Below are 18952 nucleotides of genomic sequence, written 5' to 3'. Positions count from 1 at the left end.
GTCTATGCCTGTTGTCCTGGCATAATTATTAATGGTCCCCGATTTCCCTGTTGAAAGTGTTAATGGATTGAATAATAAATTACAGAGCCCAACTTAATGCCCCATTGTAGCTTGCCCATTTATTAGGTAACTTAACACATTTTAAGCCAGTGCCATCATGTTGGGTAATAAGTTCAAGAAGATTACTCCCCAGTGTGTAAAGTAATATTTATTTATCTTGAAATTATCTTCCAAGAACTACAGGATCATTCTCATCTCTAATGCTGAGGCCTGGTAAACAAGCTCATTTTCATGCTTTATAGATTTAGACTTATCCCCATGAAGCCTTTGTCTATCCAGATGAAAGCTCCTAATTTTAGTCTATTCCCAGAGACCGCCTCCCTCTGATCATTAATTTTCCTAGTTAATCAGGCTTCAGTAGTGTGTCGAGGCAACTTGTCTAGCGGTTTGAAAAGTGACACACAATGGTTTGTTCTTTCAGGCACTGATGAAAGGCCATCTGGTAGGTGTGGGACTTTCCAGCTGTATTATAATTTTTTGGAAATAAACATTTTTGACCATGTAGATAGAGAACAAAGGGCAGAGACACTGCCTAGGTGGCATGCAGGGAGCTCTCTGTTTATGCTTGCAAAAAATAAAAAAAAAAAGGGGGGGGGAAAGGATAAAAGGAAGATCAGTGTACATAATGTAGAAGCAATTTTATAAAATCAAAAAATAGTTTACAAGTAAAAAAAGAACTTTGCTTTATATCCCAGGGCCAACCTGAATGGCCAAACGTTTGAAAGGGGTTTGTAAAAAAATCGAACGTGCATTTAAGTAGACCCAATATTTCTTCCTTTCCAAGAACAGGAATTTTACAAAAAAAGTACTTAAGAGTAGTAGAAGAAAAACAATGGAACATTTCGTAATAGAATACCCTCGTACCTTGTATTTCTGATTTAAAAGTTAGAATCCATTTAAAAAAAGATGTATGAGTGCCTGCCCTCTGCAAGGTGATTTTTTCTAGGCACTGAAGATAAGCTGGATCCAATGTCAGTTCCTATTATTTAAGACATTGCAATTTGCTTTCTATGGCACATCAAGACAATATAATAAATTAACATCTCTCCTGCTGAATTTTACTTGTTTCTTTTTCTTTCATGCTAATAGTCACACAATTCATTCAAGTGTTGCCTTACCTTAAGTTTGCAAAAACTTCCAAGCATTTAGTAAACCCAGTTCTTTCACTTAAAAATATAATTCACTGGGGAGACAGACTAAACATGATTTATACATTTATTATACGTATACTACATGGACCCCCAAATTTAGAATTATTGGACATTTGGACACAGGCTGGGTTGAAGTTCAACTGTATTTCACCTATAATCCAAAGTTAATCAAATAAAAATAAACAATATTTTAGAGAAAAATTTACATTTTTCCAAAGGACAAAACTTTTTAAAACTGAGTCACATTTTTTAAGCAAATTATTTATAATAAGTACATACTGTTCTAACTAGTTATAAAAACAGATCATGATGGATCTCAAGAACATTTTATAAAGGGTCAGTGTGCTGATGTTCCTTTTATCCTGAAAAAAAAAGAAAAAGGTTTTCTTTTAAAAATATTTTAAGTTTAATTTTTGGGGTCTGATTGTGAACATGAATGACAAGAACATGTATCTCTAAGTACTTAAGGGGTTGCTGGGTGATGCAGTTAGTGGAGGAAGGATGATGGCAAGATGTTGTGTAAGTTTTGAGCAGAAACGTGAAGCTTGCTTTATAAAAGTGGAAGGATGCTCATCTTTTAAGTCTGGCACTGTGTCAGGGGCAGCATACAAAAAACTTTCTTCTTTAGGAGAAACTCTTTCTTGGGGGGTAAATTTATAGTGTCCTATATGTGTTTTAAATGTGGGCCTAGAGTTTGTAGCCCCAAAGCCTTCTTAAGCATCCTCTAAACAATTAATTTTGCAAATGACAAATGTGTTCAATTTGGCTTTTTGAAGCTAAAGCTCTGAGACCAACTGTGCCCTTCCTAATTTGGAAATATTTTCTTTCTTGGTTTTTATTTTGACATAAAATACCCTGCTATCTACTTTCATTGCTATTTCTAGCATCCCACAGGAACTGCTTCCAGGGTTGTCATAGTGCGGACAAACACTTAAGAAAGCCAAAAACTCGGTGCTTTCATAAAGCATTTATTTTTATTTGAAAACATTATACAGGCATTACATTGCCACAGCCAGTCCATAGGGGAGCATGCAAATATCAAAAATGGAGAATTTGTTCAACTTATCAGTGTAAATTTCTTTTTTGGTTCATATTTTCCATTTGCAGTGTCTGGATCAGTGTGCTTTGTTATGTGGCTTGACAATAGAATCCTACCCATGGGGTAAAACCTGTACTGGCAGCTAGCTGGGGACTACTAAATGGTTATAAATCAAAAACAAACCCAAAACAAACAATACTACACACTTGTCAAAAGGTTAATAGCACAAGTTAGCAATACCTAACTAAACATTGAAACATTTTCGTGGGACACAGTGGTGCAAATTTGTCTATTGCTTGGTCTACCTGGTTGTATATTTCAGAGTTTGGAGCTGTGGGAAGATGTGACCAAGGCAAGCTCTGTCCCCAGTGCAAATTTTCATTGAGAAAGTGAGAACTGCCACTTATCTCTAGGTGGGGTTTAAGAAAGGTTTACTTATCTAATCAAATGCTGTACAAATTGCTAGTCTCATTCATGGAAGAGGGAATGGTGGTGGACTGAAAAGCTGAAATTTTTGCTGGTGTCTATGCAGGTTATGAACTTTCAGAAATGAAAACAGCTACAATTAATGTTGTCCTATACTCCTTTCCCACCCCACTCCCAAAGGATCAATATGTTTATACAGAAAAAGAGTTTGTTCTCTGCTATTGGTTTCCCCCCAAAGAGTTGATCTGGAACTCCTGATCTTGGACAATTCAGTGTTATCAGCCTTCCTAATGGAGACAAACCAACACATCGAGGTGCCCCAGTGACATGAAAGTCTTGTGTACAAGGACACTGGATGACAAAGGGTATACAGTGAATTCACCTTAACATTTACATTTGGTTTCCATACAATGGAGTCAATTAAAATATTCTAGAAAATAATTCAGATGGCAACTTTAAGCATCCATTGATTGCAAACCTTTTTGAAATTTAAAGTTTAAAAATTTCCCAGTCCACTGAGCCTACTGGGAAGATTTTTCATTCACTTATTTCTGATAAGACATTACTATATGTCTACAAATTAGTGTCATAAAAATGAATAAAAAAGGCTAAAACATTTGGCTTAAAATAAATACTAAAAATGCAATAAATCAAGCAAATTATGCAAACGGAAGGAATGTAAACACAAAAATAAAACCACAGTCTTTAAAGGTCTTCAGATTTGAATGGACAAAATAGTCAGAGAAAGGTATTTAATTGGCTTAAAAGGTAGCAGAGGGCAGACATTGGCAAAGTTATTTTGACTCGATTTAGCTTTAATGTTGACTTTTTTTTTTTTTCAGAGAAAATAAAACATGTTTCTAAGGGGGCTGAACACAAATGACCATAAGATCTGCAAATCAGAGAAGATGCTTTTCCTTTCCCATCTCCAAGGGCAGGTGGAGGGGCCACATGGGTGTTGACTGACAGTTGGGATGCTTTGGCCTCCGTATCTAGGCCTCGTTCAGGCTTTATGGGAATCCTGACTAAGCTGTAATCTGTCCTTGTACTTTACAGAGACCTCTCTGGTATTTAGCTTTGCTTGCTTAGGATGCATTGATTGGAATGGCTCAAGGTTTCATTAGCATTTATTTTTCCTTTATAAACCCTGCAACTACCATCGAGGATCCTTTTGAATGTTACTGAAGCCAGCCAAACTTAAAGACCATTTCACGTACTGACGTATAGAATCTATTTCTAAATCATTGTGGTCTATGGTGTTTTTTTGATTTCCTGTATTTTTAAAAAGGGCTATTTTAAGGGCAACAAATTAGACTAGTGATATATCCCTCAAAACCTTATCAGGACCCTGTAATATTCTCTGTATCATAAGAATGTTATGTTGGTATATTCTGTTATTTAATGGATGCCAAATATGACCAAAATGCCAGACTTTCTCATTGGCAATATCTTTATCATGACAAAGTGGCCAGATCAGTTGACTATTGTCACAGGGTGTTCCACATCAGCATCTTGACTTTGTTGGGTGACCACATAACCAATTATGCTCTACGACAAAGGTAATTTCCAGGCTGGTGTATTTCAGAAAGGGTGTCATATAAATAAGAGGGCAGAGGACCATGGCTTTTTCCAGTGCCTTGGTTAATTCTCATATTATAGCTTAAAAAATCTAAGGGAAAAGAAAAGTAAATACATTTTTCAAAGAGGGGATTTAGGGAGGGGCAGAAAGACTAAAAAATATGTTACCCTAAACACAAATTATATTATTTCTGGGGATTCCTATAAGCCACAGAAATGAAATGTTCCTTATCCTGTTATTACAGGGACTTGATTAGCAGAATCAGGTGGTAAAACAGAAAGGCAATGGCCCGGAGTAATTGGAGATTAAAATATAAAAAGCTAAAATGTTTGTTTTATATCTATTCCTAGAATAGAGAATTATATGGTCAGTTGCCCCTCCCCACAAGGGTCACAGCACAAAATACTTATTGAGCAGGCAATCCAACAGGTAATGGAGGAAACCTTTAGCCACCAGGTCCCTAGGATAAGGAAACTTCTCAAGGTGGAGCTCCTGTGGCATGCAGCGCTCATATGGACTGTGCAAAAAAAAAAAAAAAAAAAAAAAAGGTATGATTCTTAAAAAGTGACTTGCCATAGAAAAATGGGGTTTATGTTAACTACATGTGGGTCTGGCAATAGTTCCCATGAGGAGTACAAAACATCCTCCTGAAACTTGGTGTTAAAAGAGGTACAATAATAATACAAGTGATAATAATAATAATAATAATATAATACTTGCTTTTGATTCAAAAATTTTCTCAATAATTAATGCGGGGGTTTGTGATCAGGATACACATAAGCGAGGCATCTCCAAATCAAGTGAATCGGAGCCTGTGTCTCCAGTGATGTTTAGCTTATGCCTTTTACAGAGTTTTTGCTACCTTGCAGTCCATCTGTGTAAAACCGCACCTAATAAATACCTTTCTCTATGTACAATACAGAGATGATGGGCAAACACGTGGCCACTGAGTTGTCCTCAGTGGGTAGGGAGGGCCTCTTCCTAGGCCACACGGATGTGGGGCTCCTCTTCGGTCTCCTGGCCCAGACTGGTGTAGGTGACCGAAGGCTCCACCTGAGCTGTGGCTGGTAAGTCCACAACAGGTCCCGAGGGATTGCGAAACTGCTTATACACCCGGGGGTCCTGCGCTATGTATGTGGAGGTGGAGGAGTAGAGCACCAGTCCGATGAGGATGGTGAAGAAAGACAGGAGATAAAGTCCTGAAAACTAAAAACACAACAGCAAAGTCAATTAGCATTTGCAGCAGAACTACTCCTACATTGGTGAGGCTCAGAGAAATGAGAGTAGAGCTGCTTCCTCCTAGAACAGGCAGCTTGGTGAGCAGACCAGAGAGAGCCCTTGATGGAAAGTGAATTTTCTCTTCCGAAATTGGCTTGGTCTTATTGATTCTCCTTATCTTTTTTGTTTACTCTGGGCTAACGTAGAAGAACACTTAGCTAATTGTCCCCAAAATGCCAGTGAGTACCTGATGTGGGAAAGCTAGTTAAGCACAAATTAAAATACACCAAGTTGAAAGCAAAAAAATCTCCAATATATATCACTCAACAAAGAGTTGGCTCTTTTTGGCTTCATTGAATCCAGAAGAAATATAGATATTTCATTTAAGGTTATAATGAAACCATAAACACCAGACCCTTCCCTGACACAGCTGCATCAAGACACTCTTATTTCACTTAAATCCAATTCAGATACTATTTGTCTTCTCAGTAGAAACTGTTATTGACTATTTTTGCAAGATTAGATTATCCTTGGATGGAAAGAAATAGTATAACATTCCATCTCGCCCCACTAATCTCACACACACACACTCACACACACAGCATTTTTCTTCCTAAACTACTTGCTTGGCAGTTCATAGAGTTTTATATATAAAAAAGAAGACATTGGTTTATGCAAATGCCCAAGAATTTACATACATTTGTGAAAAAACAGAACTTCTTGTTCTTCTAGAGTAGTTACACTGGAAGATGTTACTTGAGTAGTTACTGGGGGAGAGAGAGGTAACAATATATGTGACCATTTCTGTTGATTGATTGATTGATTGATTGATTGATTCACTCATTCATTCACTCCATTCCATTCAATAAATAGTTTCTTCTATGCCTTCTCTATGTCAAACATAAAACTTCGTATGGGGAAAAAGAAATGCAAACATATCTGTACCATCAAGGACTTAAGTCTTAATGGAGAAGCAGAGGTACAGATAGACAAAAACAATACTATGCACTATGGCATGTTAAATCTCAATTTTAGTCAATAGCTATTGTCTCCATTTTGACCACATCTTGTATCCATGGGAAAAAAAGATCAATTTGAGTTCCTTATTTTATTTTTATGCTCATACTTTAAGAACTAAAAAACTGGTAAAAACAGAAAAATTAATTGGAAGCCGGAATAAAGGAGAACAAGAAAAGTATCCGGAGAATGTATAAAGTAAGTTGCAAGGCCATAATAAAGAGTTAAAAGATGGCTATAACAGGAAAGGCAGTCTTGGAAGTGGTTACCAAAGAGAAAGAAGGGAGGGGAGAGGTAGATAAGGGTAAAGGGGGTCAAACACATGGTGACAGAAGAGAATTTGACTTCAGGTGGTGAACACATTATGCGATATACATATGACGTATTATTGAATTATACGCTTGAAACCTTTATAATTTTATTAACTAATGTCATCAATAAATTTAATAACAAAAATAGAAAAAGACACATAGAAAAGATAGTCCTTTGGCTAAAGTTCCTGCCATGGTGATGAGTTTCCTCCCTTCTTCTCTTGCTCCCTTTCCTCCCTCCTTTCTCTCTCTCTCTTTCTTCCTTTCTCTCTCTCCTTGCCTTTCCTCTCCTCTCCTCTCCTCTCTTCTCCTCCCTTACTCTCCCCTCCTCTGTCCATTCCTCCCCTCCCTTCCTCTCTCTCTCTCTCTCATCTCTCTCTATCAAGCAGGAAAAGCAAGGTAGCTAAGACTAAAGGTCACTTTCCGATTTTCTTTCTAGAAAGAAAACCATATAATAAAAACCGTATACTATACTCAGCTTGTTACGGTTTCACTTAATTAACTTGAAATAATTAATTCAGCTTTTTCAAGGAACTTAAATGTGCTTTACTCTTTGATCCATGAATTTGTTTGTAAAATAAAATGTTAGGAAAAGAAGACCACTGACTCAGTACTGTTGTATATGATCTCAAAAAAACCTATCTACCCCCAAACTTGCTTCCTGAAATTTTATATTCAAGAGCTTTATCTGAAACTTTGGCAAATGAAATGGGTTTATTCCTAATTTTACCATCATATCTCACTCATGCCTCTCTAGTTTTAAGTGAAGAGCTTTGCAGGTCTAGATCTAACCCTGCTTCAATTGCAGCATATGGAGGCAGAGAGATTAAGAATGGACATTTTGAGGTTAGAAGTGTATGCTACTATAAATTGGGTTAAAACCCCAGCTCTACTTTCTAGCTGTCATTTTGGACAAGTTTCTTAACCTGTCCAGGTCTAAGTTTCCTGATTAGTAAAGTGAGGATAATAAATGTACCTACTATACAGAGTAGCTGTAAAGATTAAATTAGATAAAGCATATAAAGCACTTTTCCTGATGTTTCCCTTGCAGTCAGCATTCAAGTCATACTGGCTTCACTGTTATTATTATTGGTATTGTTTTGTTTTCATTTTTTATAGCATGGTCTTATAATCAATGATTACTCTTATATAATCATTGATTAAGTTGCCTTTCTCTCATAGTCCCTTGACTTGAGATTGTGTCTTCCTTGACCAGGGTCAAGTGCTGAGTCTGGTATAGTATGGGCATCTACTAAATGTTATTTGTTATATATTTTTTAAAATTTTGAAAGAATGAAAGGATTTAATTATGGAGAAGTTTCAGACTAAAGAAAGAAAAAAAATTCAGCCTGTACCAATCACATGTTTCAAATTTTTTAACTTTAAATTTCATAATCCAATGTCATGTCTCATACACAAAATGTTAAACAAAAACTCATAGAAAGGGAGGTCATAGTATTGATCCTTAATCGTTGACTCCAAAAGTCATCTTCACACCTGGAGTCAGTCAGAGGAGAGTCACAGGACAATGAATTGGGAGGCACGATGCAGAAAGCAAGAGTCTGGGTAGAAAACTGGGGGCTATTGATCAGTGAATTGGAATAAGAAGTTTCATAATCTTGGGGTGGACAGAATTTGGCAATTGAGATAATGTAGGGGTAAGGACAGGAAAAGATCTGATACAGTGTATCCAGAAAAAAGGATTTGAACTCCTCTCAGTTTCTGATTTTGGCTCCTATATTCTGACTTGATCATTATGAAAAATATTTTAATATTCATTTTTTTTTTTTGTAGAGCTAATGCCTTTGCTATTGTAAAAAATAACACCTGAATTATTCTTTTTTTTTGGACATGGGACCATCAAATTGAATGATAAATCCACCAAAAAGTGTTTTCCTGGGATATAGCTTCAGAATAACAACACATACACCTGTACTTTATTTCTATGTATTTCCATTTAATTAATACAGAATTCAATCTGAAATTGTTTAAAATATAGCTAGCATGGAGTTTTACATGGCAGAGTCATCTTGGAAGTCATCCAAAAGATTTTATTAATAGATGGTACAGAAAGTTTTTATTTAATACACAAATCCAAAAAGGGAGCAGTAAGGCAAGCACTATGATTAATCTGTATAAATATTGAATGTTAATAATGACAGGAAGGTTTGATTTTTTTAAAAGTAAAAAAAGTTTCATTTTTTTTTCTTTTTATAGATTGGTGTAAAAAATAATAATTTAGTCAGTGTACCTAATAGGACAGTCCTCAGTTCTGGGTGCTGCACTTACCCTGATAGAGCAATTGTTTGAAAAACCAGTTAATCAAACAAAATATTCTGTATAGTCCCAGTTGTTTAACTTGTTATGTGCAAAGAAAGAATAATTCAGAGTTCCCTACGCAAAGAGAACAGGAATGGCTCTGGAACACTGAAAGGAGACTGAAAGCCATCTCTGAGTTACAGATGAGGCGAGTTTCAGGTAGAGGCTTCCTATCTCCATTTAAGAACATGGGTTGCTGTCTAAAGTGTACTTTGTGGTCCTCTCCCAGCTAACTGTAGCTCATCAGGAGATACATTATGTTCTGTGCCACAGACACACTTCTGCCTGCATTTTATCTTACTCGCCTCTTTGAGAAGATGAGAAAGAATGCACCTTAAATTAACACTACCGCACACAGCACACAATTTACTTTGTTGCTGCTTTTTCCATCTTGACAAGTCTCTTTGCTAACAAGGGTCTGAAAGCACTCACCGCACATAAGGGGAATGTCTGTGAGTTACTTAGAGCAATCTGACTGGGACGCAAGCCATTGTCCAGAGGGGGTGGCATGGAAGACTGATGATAATGCTGTACAAAGCTCTTTAACCTCCAACTAGGGATTAAACCTAGCTCTTAGCCAGCTGGCATCTCAATATGATTACTAGTTAGCTAATGGGTCATTCAACACATCAATTAAGTACAGGCCAAATCTTCATTTTTATCTTTGGTATTAAACATCTAAGTTGAGTTTTAATAGACTAATGATTTTAATGAGCCTAAGCTTATACAAGTAGAAATCCACGTGGTTTGAAAGACATTTCAAAGTACATTTATAAATATATCAATTAGAATATGTGAGGAAGAGAGCACTTTTCAAGGGCAGCTTTATTTTCTTAGCTTGACTAAGAAGAGGGTGAGCAGAGGTAAATATGGGTAATCCTCAGAGAGGTATAAGGTGAAAGATGAAATGACTCTGGGCTAAAACTCTACTTTTACTGAAATACGTATCTACCACTCCTATACAGGTGGCTTAGTTTTTCCTTCATTTCTGGGGAGTGCAATTTTAAGAGTCCCTTTAAGCTGTATGTCCCTGTGTATTATGGTTTTTACAACATGCTTGATGTTGGACTCTGGTCATTTTTACTCAAATGATTTCACTTGGGCCTATTAATGATCATAACTAAATTTGATTTAATAGATAAAAAAATCAAAAAATCAAAAGATTCTTTTAGCTCTAAAAGAGAGATGTTCCACAGTTCTATCTCAAAACAAAGAAACTAAAAAAGAAAACCCAAAACATTCCAGAAATATTCAATGGAAAAAAAGAAACTATGTCACTTGTGAGGTAGAGGAAAGACCTGGAAAAGAGTAATTGGTGAGCTTCCTTAGGAAAGTTGGGTACAGGGCAATGAGACTGTGGTAAAGCTCCTAAAGTTATCTGAGAAAAAAGGAGAGATTTAGATTTACGTTTAGATTTAGATCCAACTTGGAGAGCCAAGAAAGCTAAGAGGAAGATCGGTTGGGAGGAGAATAAAAAGTTCAAATTTGAAAGAAAAATGATAGCAGTAAAGAAAATTTCTCAAAAGCTAAGAGGAAAGGGAACTGCAGAACTGAATAGCCAGAAAATAATGGTTCTGTTCTAAATCAAGCATGTATTCTCTCTCTGCTTCTTATTTTTGTGCAAACACACACACATACACCTGTGGGTTGCCACTGTTGACCTGACAGGATCTGCCTTCTGAACTTTTCTTGGGAGAAGCTGAGGAGCCAGAGAGAACATTTCTCCTGAAAATTCCTCATGTATGACATATAAGCAAGGGATAGTACTCTCAAGCACTCCCAAGGCTATCTATGATGAGGCGAGAAAGGAAATACCAAATAGCTCAGACCATAGCTCAAGTATGACATTATTGCTAAAACTCCAAAACATGTGATCTTGCCCAAACAAGAGGGATCTATTGGCTATGAGTCTGCCATTGAAAGAGGCATGCCATTTGGAAACATGATAATGCTAAGCGTTGCAATTGGTTTCTGAACTTCAATAAGGAAGCTATTCAGAAATGAATTCGAGGATATTTCTAAAAGTTTTTAGACCTGGCTTTAATGTGGAGGTGGTTCATATAAACAAAGGATATATAGTCACAATAATTTCCTTTCTAGTTCTTATTCACACTTATTCTTTTAAACAGGTATAGGTGTAACTAACCTTTCTATGTTTTAAATTCTTTAGCATAAGACATCTAGGAGGGAATCTGCAAACTCAGCAGTTGCCCCAGCAGTCAGTGCAACCATAGGTCGGTAGAAAGATAAAGGGCAGTGACTGGTCATTCCAAAATTTATGTAGCACAGGCTGGTAAGTGTGAGGTTCAAGACTGCTGGGAAGATTTCTATGTAGGGAGATTGACCTGGCAATTTCAGCAGGCAAGTTATGCCTGGGAAAAGATAAACTTTTAATTAAGTTTGCGAAAACTGTCCTAAATACTCTGCAATGTAAAAAAAAAAAAAAAAAAAAAAAAACAAACCTTTTCCCTGTGCTCTTATGCTCTGTGATATAAAATGCACATGGAAAGATAAATCAACTGGCATATCTAAGCTTGACTTTTAGACCAAGAAGGAATAAATAAGCCCAATTCTGCTTCAAACAGAACCAAATTACAAAGTTTGGAGGTTCTAGGTACCAGGGTAGTTTAAAGACCCATTCATGACTAAGTAAAATGCCAATTAAAAGAGCAAATCACAATTAAATGTAATGCTTCCATAGTGTTTTTAAGTTCAAATCTGATGAGCTGATATAAGTGGATTTGGGGAGCCAAAGCTCTCTTGAGCCCCCGCTTTACATATGGATTGAAGGGCTGACCTTTTGAGTAACAGTCTTGGAAGAGAAAAAGCCACTCTGCTATGCATCCCAAGGCGGAGGGAGAGGACAGCTCAGCAATGACAGAACATCTCTTGGCAGCCATGTGTGTCTCAGAGGGCCGTGGACCACACCTTGAGCCTGGGAGTGGAATGGTGGGAAGCAGAACCAGGGGAAGCTGGTCATTGCTGGGCAGGCTGTAAGCTGGGGCCTGGTTGGGATCTCTTGATGAAAGGCTCTGCCTGGTCCTGATCTATGGCTGCTGAGTCTGAGCCAACTGCTATTCAAGGAAAGGAGACCAGACAGACCTGGCTCCGCAGAAATGCCAACATAAACAAGTTGATGCTTGACCTCCTAATTTTGGCTCTGCACTAAACTAACAAAATCATTTTTATTATTATTAACAGTATTAAAAATGCAAAAGTCCTGCTTTTGAGTTTACTGAACTGGAAATAAATTGCCACAGTTTTTTCAAATTCTTTGCTTTCCCTCCTATTCTTACCTCCTCTTATTTCTCTTCTTCCCTCTATTTCCCTCATTTTTTTTTTTAAGAAAAAAAATGGCTAAATCCCTATGGTTAAATATTGCAATATATCTTTCTTCTAGGTCACAGCATGAAAAATACCAAATGTGGGCATGGCACACACTCTACTGACAAACACCCAAATCGGTTCTCTTTAGAGACCAAGCATGCTTAACCCCATCCCTCACCTCCCATTCTTTCTCCAATTAGGAGAGAGAAAATGACAGCGAATTTATCTAATCAACATGGAAAATAAATTAATGAGTGCCCTACTCAAAATGCCAAATGGTCCATATCCCAAAACCAAGCCATGGCTAAAATTTAAATATATGGGAACATGATGTTCCCATATATTTAAATCTATCACCCAAACATCATGTCATTAAGGAGAGAAGAAGAAACCAGGGCCCTTGCCTCTCTGTCATGTCACCTCACCCAAAGACAGGCTGTGCCCCCTACTGCAATCCCAGTTCAGTTTATGAGGCTTAGCATTTGGTTTGAAAAACCAGTTCATTTGGCAGTATAATTTGTGCAGTCAATCACATCTGAAGCCAATAGGGTTCTTTTACAGGCAAATATCTTCCCCTGTGGGTAATTTCACACATGAGTACAGCAAGAGGGAGCTAATAATGGATTTCTGCCATTATCTTTTATATGACAAACAGACATTTTCACTTGGTTTGATGAATTGACAGAAATCCTCATTCACACAGATTTCTTTTCTCTACATTCCAGCAAAAGATCATAATAGCCAAACCAGAAATGGAATAAAAGAGGACCACTCTGGGAGTGTTTAATTATAGGCCCAGTTACAACAAAGGCTGTTGGATGGATTATATATGTCACCTTCCCATGTGTCGTTCTTATTATTAGTAGTCAAAAGGGGTTACATCTGTGTGCAAGGTACATTGAGAGGTGGCTTTCACTCTCACGTTCTGACTTTTGCATCACAAGACATCTATTTTCCCTCCACACAGCACAGAGGTGCACACAGGGCTAAAGTGATTTTTCAGGAGACTGAATTTTAAGCTAGTGAAAGATAGTTTATAGAGGTGGTAGTGTTGCTGCTCAACACATCTCAAAGTACCCTTGTTCCATTACAATGGAATCGAGAGGTGGAAATGGGAGTGGTCTGACTCATTACTACCCCTAGAGACCCCCTAGTAAATTCTGCTTCCTGTCACTGCAACTTTATGCTCTGCTGATCTAAAAGTTTTAGTTCCAAAGGGAAGACTGTTTCCAATGAGGAGACACAACAATGATTCCATAGAACTGAAAGTTAAGACTGCCACCCAGTCACTTTGGGGTCCTCATGCTTCTCAATCAACAGATAAAGAAGGAAATTCTTGTTACTGCGCTGGCTGGGGTGATTGCTCTTTGTTACCAAAGGGAAATTGGGCTGCCATGTATGTCACAATGGAGGTTAAAGAAGAGTGTCTGGTATAAGGATTCATTAGGTATCTCTTAATATTACCAGGCCCTGTGAAAAATCAATGGAAAACTTCAACAACCCAATCCAGGCAGGACTGAATTCAGAAACGAAGGTCGAGTCATCCCACCAGGTAAAGAATCATGACCAGCTGAGGTGCTTGATGAGGATAAATGGAATACGGAAGTGGTAGTAGAAGGAAGTAGTTATAAATATCAGCTAAATTCCATGACCAGTTATAGAAATGAGGGCTGTAATTGTCATGAGTGTTTACTCCTTATTTTGGTATGAATATGTTTGTATATGTGTGTGCATGTGTGTGTGAAATATTTTTGTCTTCTTTATTTCCTTATCATCTAAAATGTATTGCTTTTACATCATAGTATATAAGTCCTGTTAACTTTACATTATAATATTTAAGTTACGAAATATCAAGGAGAAGAGAGAACACCTCCAAGACATTTGCATCTTCTTCTGGGGAAAATGTGAGGGCGTTTTCAGTTGTGTGCAGGATAGCTGTATTATGACAAGCAAAAGTATGACCTTCTTATTGTCTTTATTTTGAGATTAATATGATTTAAGGAGATGTGCACATGGGTGCCAACCTGAAAAGGCATAGACTTGCAATAGTTAATTTTATGTGTCAACTCGGCTAGGCCACAGCACATAGATATTTGGTCAAACAATAGGCTAGCTGTTGTTGTGAAGGTATTTTTCAGGTGAGATTAACTTTAAATCAGTAGAACTTAATTAACTTAAGTAAAGCAGGTTACTCTCCATAAAGTGGTTAGGCCTCATTGAATCAGTGGAAGGCCTTAGGAGCAAAAGACTGAGGTCCCTTGAGCAAGAAAAAATTCTACTTTTGGATTTAGCTCCAACATCAGTTCTTCCCTGAGTCTCCAGCTTGCTGGCCTGCCCTTCAGATTTAGAACTTGCCAGCATCTACAGTAGTGTGAGCCAATTCCTTAAAATAAATCTCTATCTTTATCTCTATAGATATAGACAAACATACACACACAGTCTATTGGTTATATTTCTCCGGAGAACCCTAATACAACTAATAACATGAAAATCTGTTATACTAAAGGTCATGATGCTGATGTAAACTTTCATAACAATTTCTCTCTGTGGTGAGTTTTTAAAATGGGGTGTTTAATGATACTTTCCAGAGAATATCAAGTGGTGGTTCACAGTATGGGATCTAGAGTCAGGATTCTGGGGTTTGCATCTCTGTTGGCTACTTACTTGTTCTGTGATCTGGCACAAGATCTTTATGGCTCCATGCCTCTAGTCTCTCATTAGTTAACTAAGGATAATAATAGAGCATGGCACATAGTAAATGTTCAATAAATGTCAGCTATAGCTATTTTTACATCACGAAGAGTGAATGTTAAAATGAAGATATAAAAACTTTCCTCTATAGCCTTTTCTAAATCATTTATGAATCAGGTTGAACTGTCCATGCATTTATAGAGAGATCTGAAGATGTTGACTTTAAAGACCGAAAGGATATAGCCACAAGCTAAGAAATGCTGGCAGCCACAGAAGCTGGAAAATGAAAGAAAGAGATTCTTCCCTAGGGTTTCTCAATAAAGCACAGCTCTGCTGAACCGTAATTTCAGCCCAGTGAAACCAGTTTCAAAGTTCTGGCTCCCAGAACTGTGAGAGGAAAAATTTCTGTTATTTTAAGCCACTAATTTTGTGGTAATTTATTACAGCAGTCATATTAAATTAATAGAATCAGTAATTAATTATTCATTCAATAACTGAGCTAAGACCCTAATTACCAGCTCACCATCATCCTTTCAAGAAATATTTATTTAGTTCCTACTACATGTCATGTGCTAGGAATACAATGATCAATAAAATTGATATAACTCCACTCCTAGTTTCTAGTCTATTGTGGGAGACAAACTAAAAATTAAGTTAAAGGAATTAATCTGTGACATGATTTTGGAAAATACTATGAAGGAAACAAACAGGTGACAGGCTGATGTGAGAATCTGGCGGGAGCTACTTAAATCATTAGGAAAGTCTTCTCTGAAGAGGCATCAAAGTTGATACCTGAAGTATCAGAAAGAGCAGCCATGGGGGAACTAGGGGAAAAACAATCCAGATGGACAGAAGAGAAACGATCCCAATGAAGAAAAGACACAGCTAGTTCTAGGACTAGAAGGACAGCCAACATCACAGATGCCTAATACTTAATAGTAACTCACAGTTGAGAGTTTACTTTGTACCAGGTGCTCTTTGGTGGGATTTACATTATTCATAACTCATGAGGAGGCTATGAATATCCCTCTACCCTCTTCCTAAGTGGAAGACATTGAAGTACAGTATGGCGGGCAAGAGTCAGGTGGAATTCGGAACCATAGAAGTACAGGCACTTAGGAAGAGTGATTAGGCCCTTAGAGGTCAGTAGGGCTTTAAATTCTGCTCAAAATGCAATGAGAAGTATTAAAGGGCATTCACTGGAGGGGAGTATAATCTGATTTGTGTTTTAAAAGGATCACTCTGGCTGCTGGTGGGTGTTTAGTTGTAGAGAGAAGTAAAGAAAGAGCAAGAGGCTATCGTAATGGTCTAAATGAGAGATGGCGGTGGTTTGAGCTAAGACGACGGGAGCAGAAATAGAAGAGAATCCATTTGCAGGAGGGTCAACATAATTTGCTGATGGTTTAGATGTGAGGAGTGAAGAAGAGAGAAATTAAGACCGAGTCTCAATTACTGAAGCTGATTGTTCTGAGGGTATAGGATTCTTTTCTAAGCATTTGTCATGGTGCATTTATTGCCCCATGTTCATATACCATCTCTTTAAACCGGTTTACACTTAACATCCATAATACCGGTCCTCAACCTTTTTGGAACCAGGGAAGGTGCTCCTACGAGAATCTAATGCCCGATGAGCTGAGGTGGAGCTGAGGTGGTGATGCTAGCACTGGGGAATGACTGCAAATACAGATGAAGCTTAGCTTGCTTGTCCACTGCTCACTATCTGCTGTGTGACCTGGTTCTTAATAGGCCATGGGCCAGTACCAGTTTGCAGCCCGGGGGTTGGGGACCTCTGATCTATAGTACTAGCATAAACTGTGTGTTGTTGTAGGTTTAATTCCTGCCAACATTTAATCTATAAAGGTCTCTCATTTCTCCACTGGTCTCCTTTCTTGCAACCCTACAATAAATAACAATTCTAAACTGTACATGATAATCTTAATTAGTAAACAAAGCCACTGTCTACTTTCTCATATTTTCTTGCACAATCCTCAACCTATGATGGTTTGACTTACAACTTTTCAACTTCATGATGGTGCAAACACTATACACATTTGATAGAAACTGTACTTCAACTTTTAAATTTTGATCTTTTCCTGGGTTAGTAATATATCATACGGTATTCCCTCATGATGCTGAGCTGCAGCAGCTCCCAGCAGCTCCCAGTCAGCCACGTGATCATGAGGGTAAACCTCCCACACCCTACAGTGTACTCATTGTGTAAGATGCTTTTGTCCAACTGTAGGCTAATGTAAGTATTCTGAGCACATTTAAGATGTGCTAGGCTAAGTTGTTATGTTTGTTAGGTTAGGTGTATTAAATGGATTTTCAACTTGCAATGGGTTTATTAGGATGTAACCCCATCATAAGTTGAGGAGCACCTGCATATCATCTCATTGCATTTTCGAAACAGTGACTCCTCAGAAAAGTAGGGAGTACCACACTGAACATCTTGAGCAGAGGAAGCAGAGGTGTGGGCAGGTTTAGTAGAGTGCTTAGGACGAGTTCCTGTAATGACAGTTGACACAATGCCCAAAGGTCTTGACCTTCCACCTAATCCTCTTCCCATCTCCTAATTGCATAGTTTACTACATCATAATGTAATTTTTGTGTTTCCTCTGTTCCCTATATTGAAGCTTCTAAGGGCAATCCATATCTTTATTGCATAGGGAAGGACTCGACTTACATTCAACATATCTTGGAACAACCTTAGTGGATTATTGATGAATTTGGAAGCTGCTCTTTCTCAATTCACAGAAATGAATGATCATCAAGAAATACTATTATGGCTGCAGGGCGGGAATCCCTTGACAAAATGAAAAATGAGCTCTCCTGCAACCACATTGGAATTCTTTATTTCCTTCTCTTACATTTACCTGGTAGTGGCAGGAGAGACAGAAAAATGAAATAAATATACAAGTAACTTATTGCAAAGAACATCATGATGCCACAGCCATCAAGGAAGAGATTGTATTATGGCTTTAATGATTAATCAATTCTTGAAAAAATAAGAAGTTTGGTACCTGATGAACAGCTTCTATCTTCTCTTATCTAGCCCTCAACATGCACTTTTTAATTCCAAAATATCACTGAGAAGTATTGGCATTGGGCCCAGAATATATAGTTATTCCATAATAGAATCTCACATCATTATTATTACATTTTCACAGTATTGTATAATCCTCGAAATCTATGGATTGCTGTAAAAAAAAAAAGTGACAGACATTCAACAACACTGTTAGTTTTTCCTCTTTTGTATTAAACTTTGTACCTGGTATAAAAATAAAATTAAAGTATCTAATGTCTTAAGACTTTAAAACAATGTGAACTGGGGTTATGTTACTATTATAGAAACCTATTTTAAAAAATCAAAATCTAGGCGTGTCTCCTAAATTTGACATCCATAAACTGATATAGCCATGACCACCTATGTGACTCTCTCTATATAACCACTGCTGTGCCCACCTTTCTTATGGGAATGGTTAGACATAACCAAGCTGTGAAGAGATTTGTCCCTTGGAAAGGACCTTCTTTACTGTCAAGTTAGCTGTGTGTATAATGGTCTCTTTTCTCTGGACATGTGATTCTAGGAAAGTTAATTTGATAATATAATTGTTATTATCAAATATTCTTATTTCTTCTGGGGCACACTATATGTACAAAATTAGTTTAGAATGCAATCCCTGTCTCCAGATGCCTTTGCTTCATCCTCCTCTGCAAGCTGTGGCTTTAATATCCTTTCCCTTTCATAGTTTAGCTCAGGGCTACTGGTTGCATTGACATTCCCTCCCCCTCATTTCTTTATATATATATAAAA

General features: G+C 37.4%; 1 protein-coding gene across 2 annotated transcripts in view; it reads right to left on the bottom strand.

Moving 5' to 3' along the window:
- Window positions 1–827: 827 nt before the first annotated feature.
- The window catches only part of SLC35F1 (solute carrier family 35 member F1), a 345733-nt gene continuing 327608 nt past the window's right edge, over window positions 828–18952 (bottom strand). The window contains exons 8-9 of one of the 2 annotated variants that reach the window (XR_001597951.2): window positions 5157–5461; window positions 828–4772 (exon numbers count right to left, since the gene is read on the bottom strand). Coding sequence is in view for 1 of the 2 variants with exons in the window: in XM_016153574.2 (XP_016009060.1) it covers window positions 5237–5461 (225 nt within the window). In the remaining variant the exon portion in view is untranslated. The other variant, XM_016153574.2, reaches the window with a different exon arrangement.

Source organism: Rousettus aegyptiacus, unplaced genomic scaffold (assembly GCF_014176215.1).
Source record: "Rousettus aegyptiacus isolate mRouAeg1 unplaced genomic scaffold, mRouAeg1.p scaffold_m13_p_1, whole genome shotgun sequence".
NCBI classification, from domain to species: Eukaryota; Metazoa; Chordata; class Mammalia; order Chiroptera; family Pteropodidae; genus Rousettus; species Rousettus aegyptiacus.
Note: the sequence above shows the minus strand (reverse complement) of the source record. Positions and strands in the feature narration are given on the sequence as shown.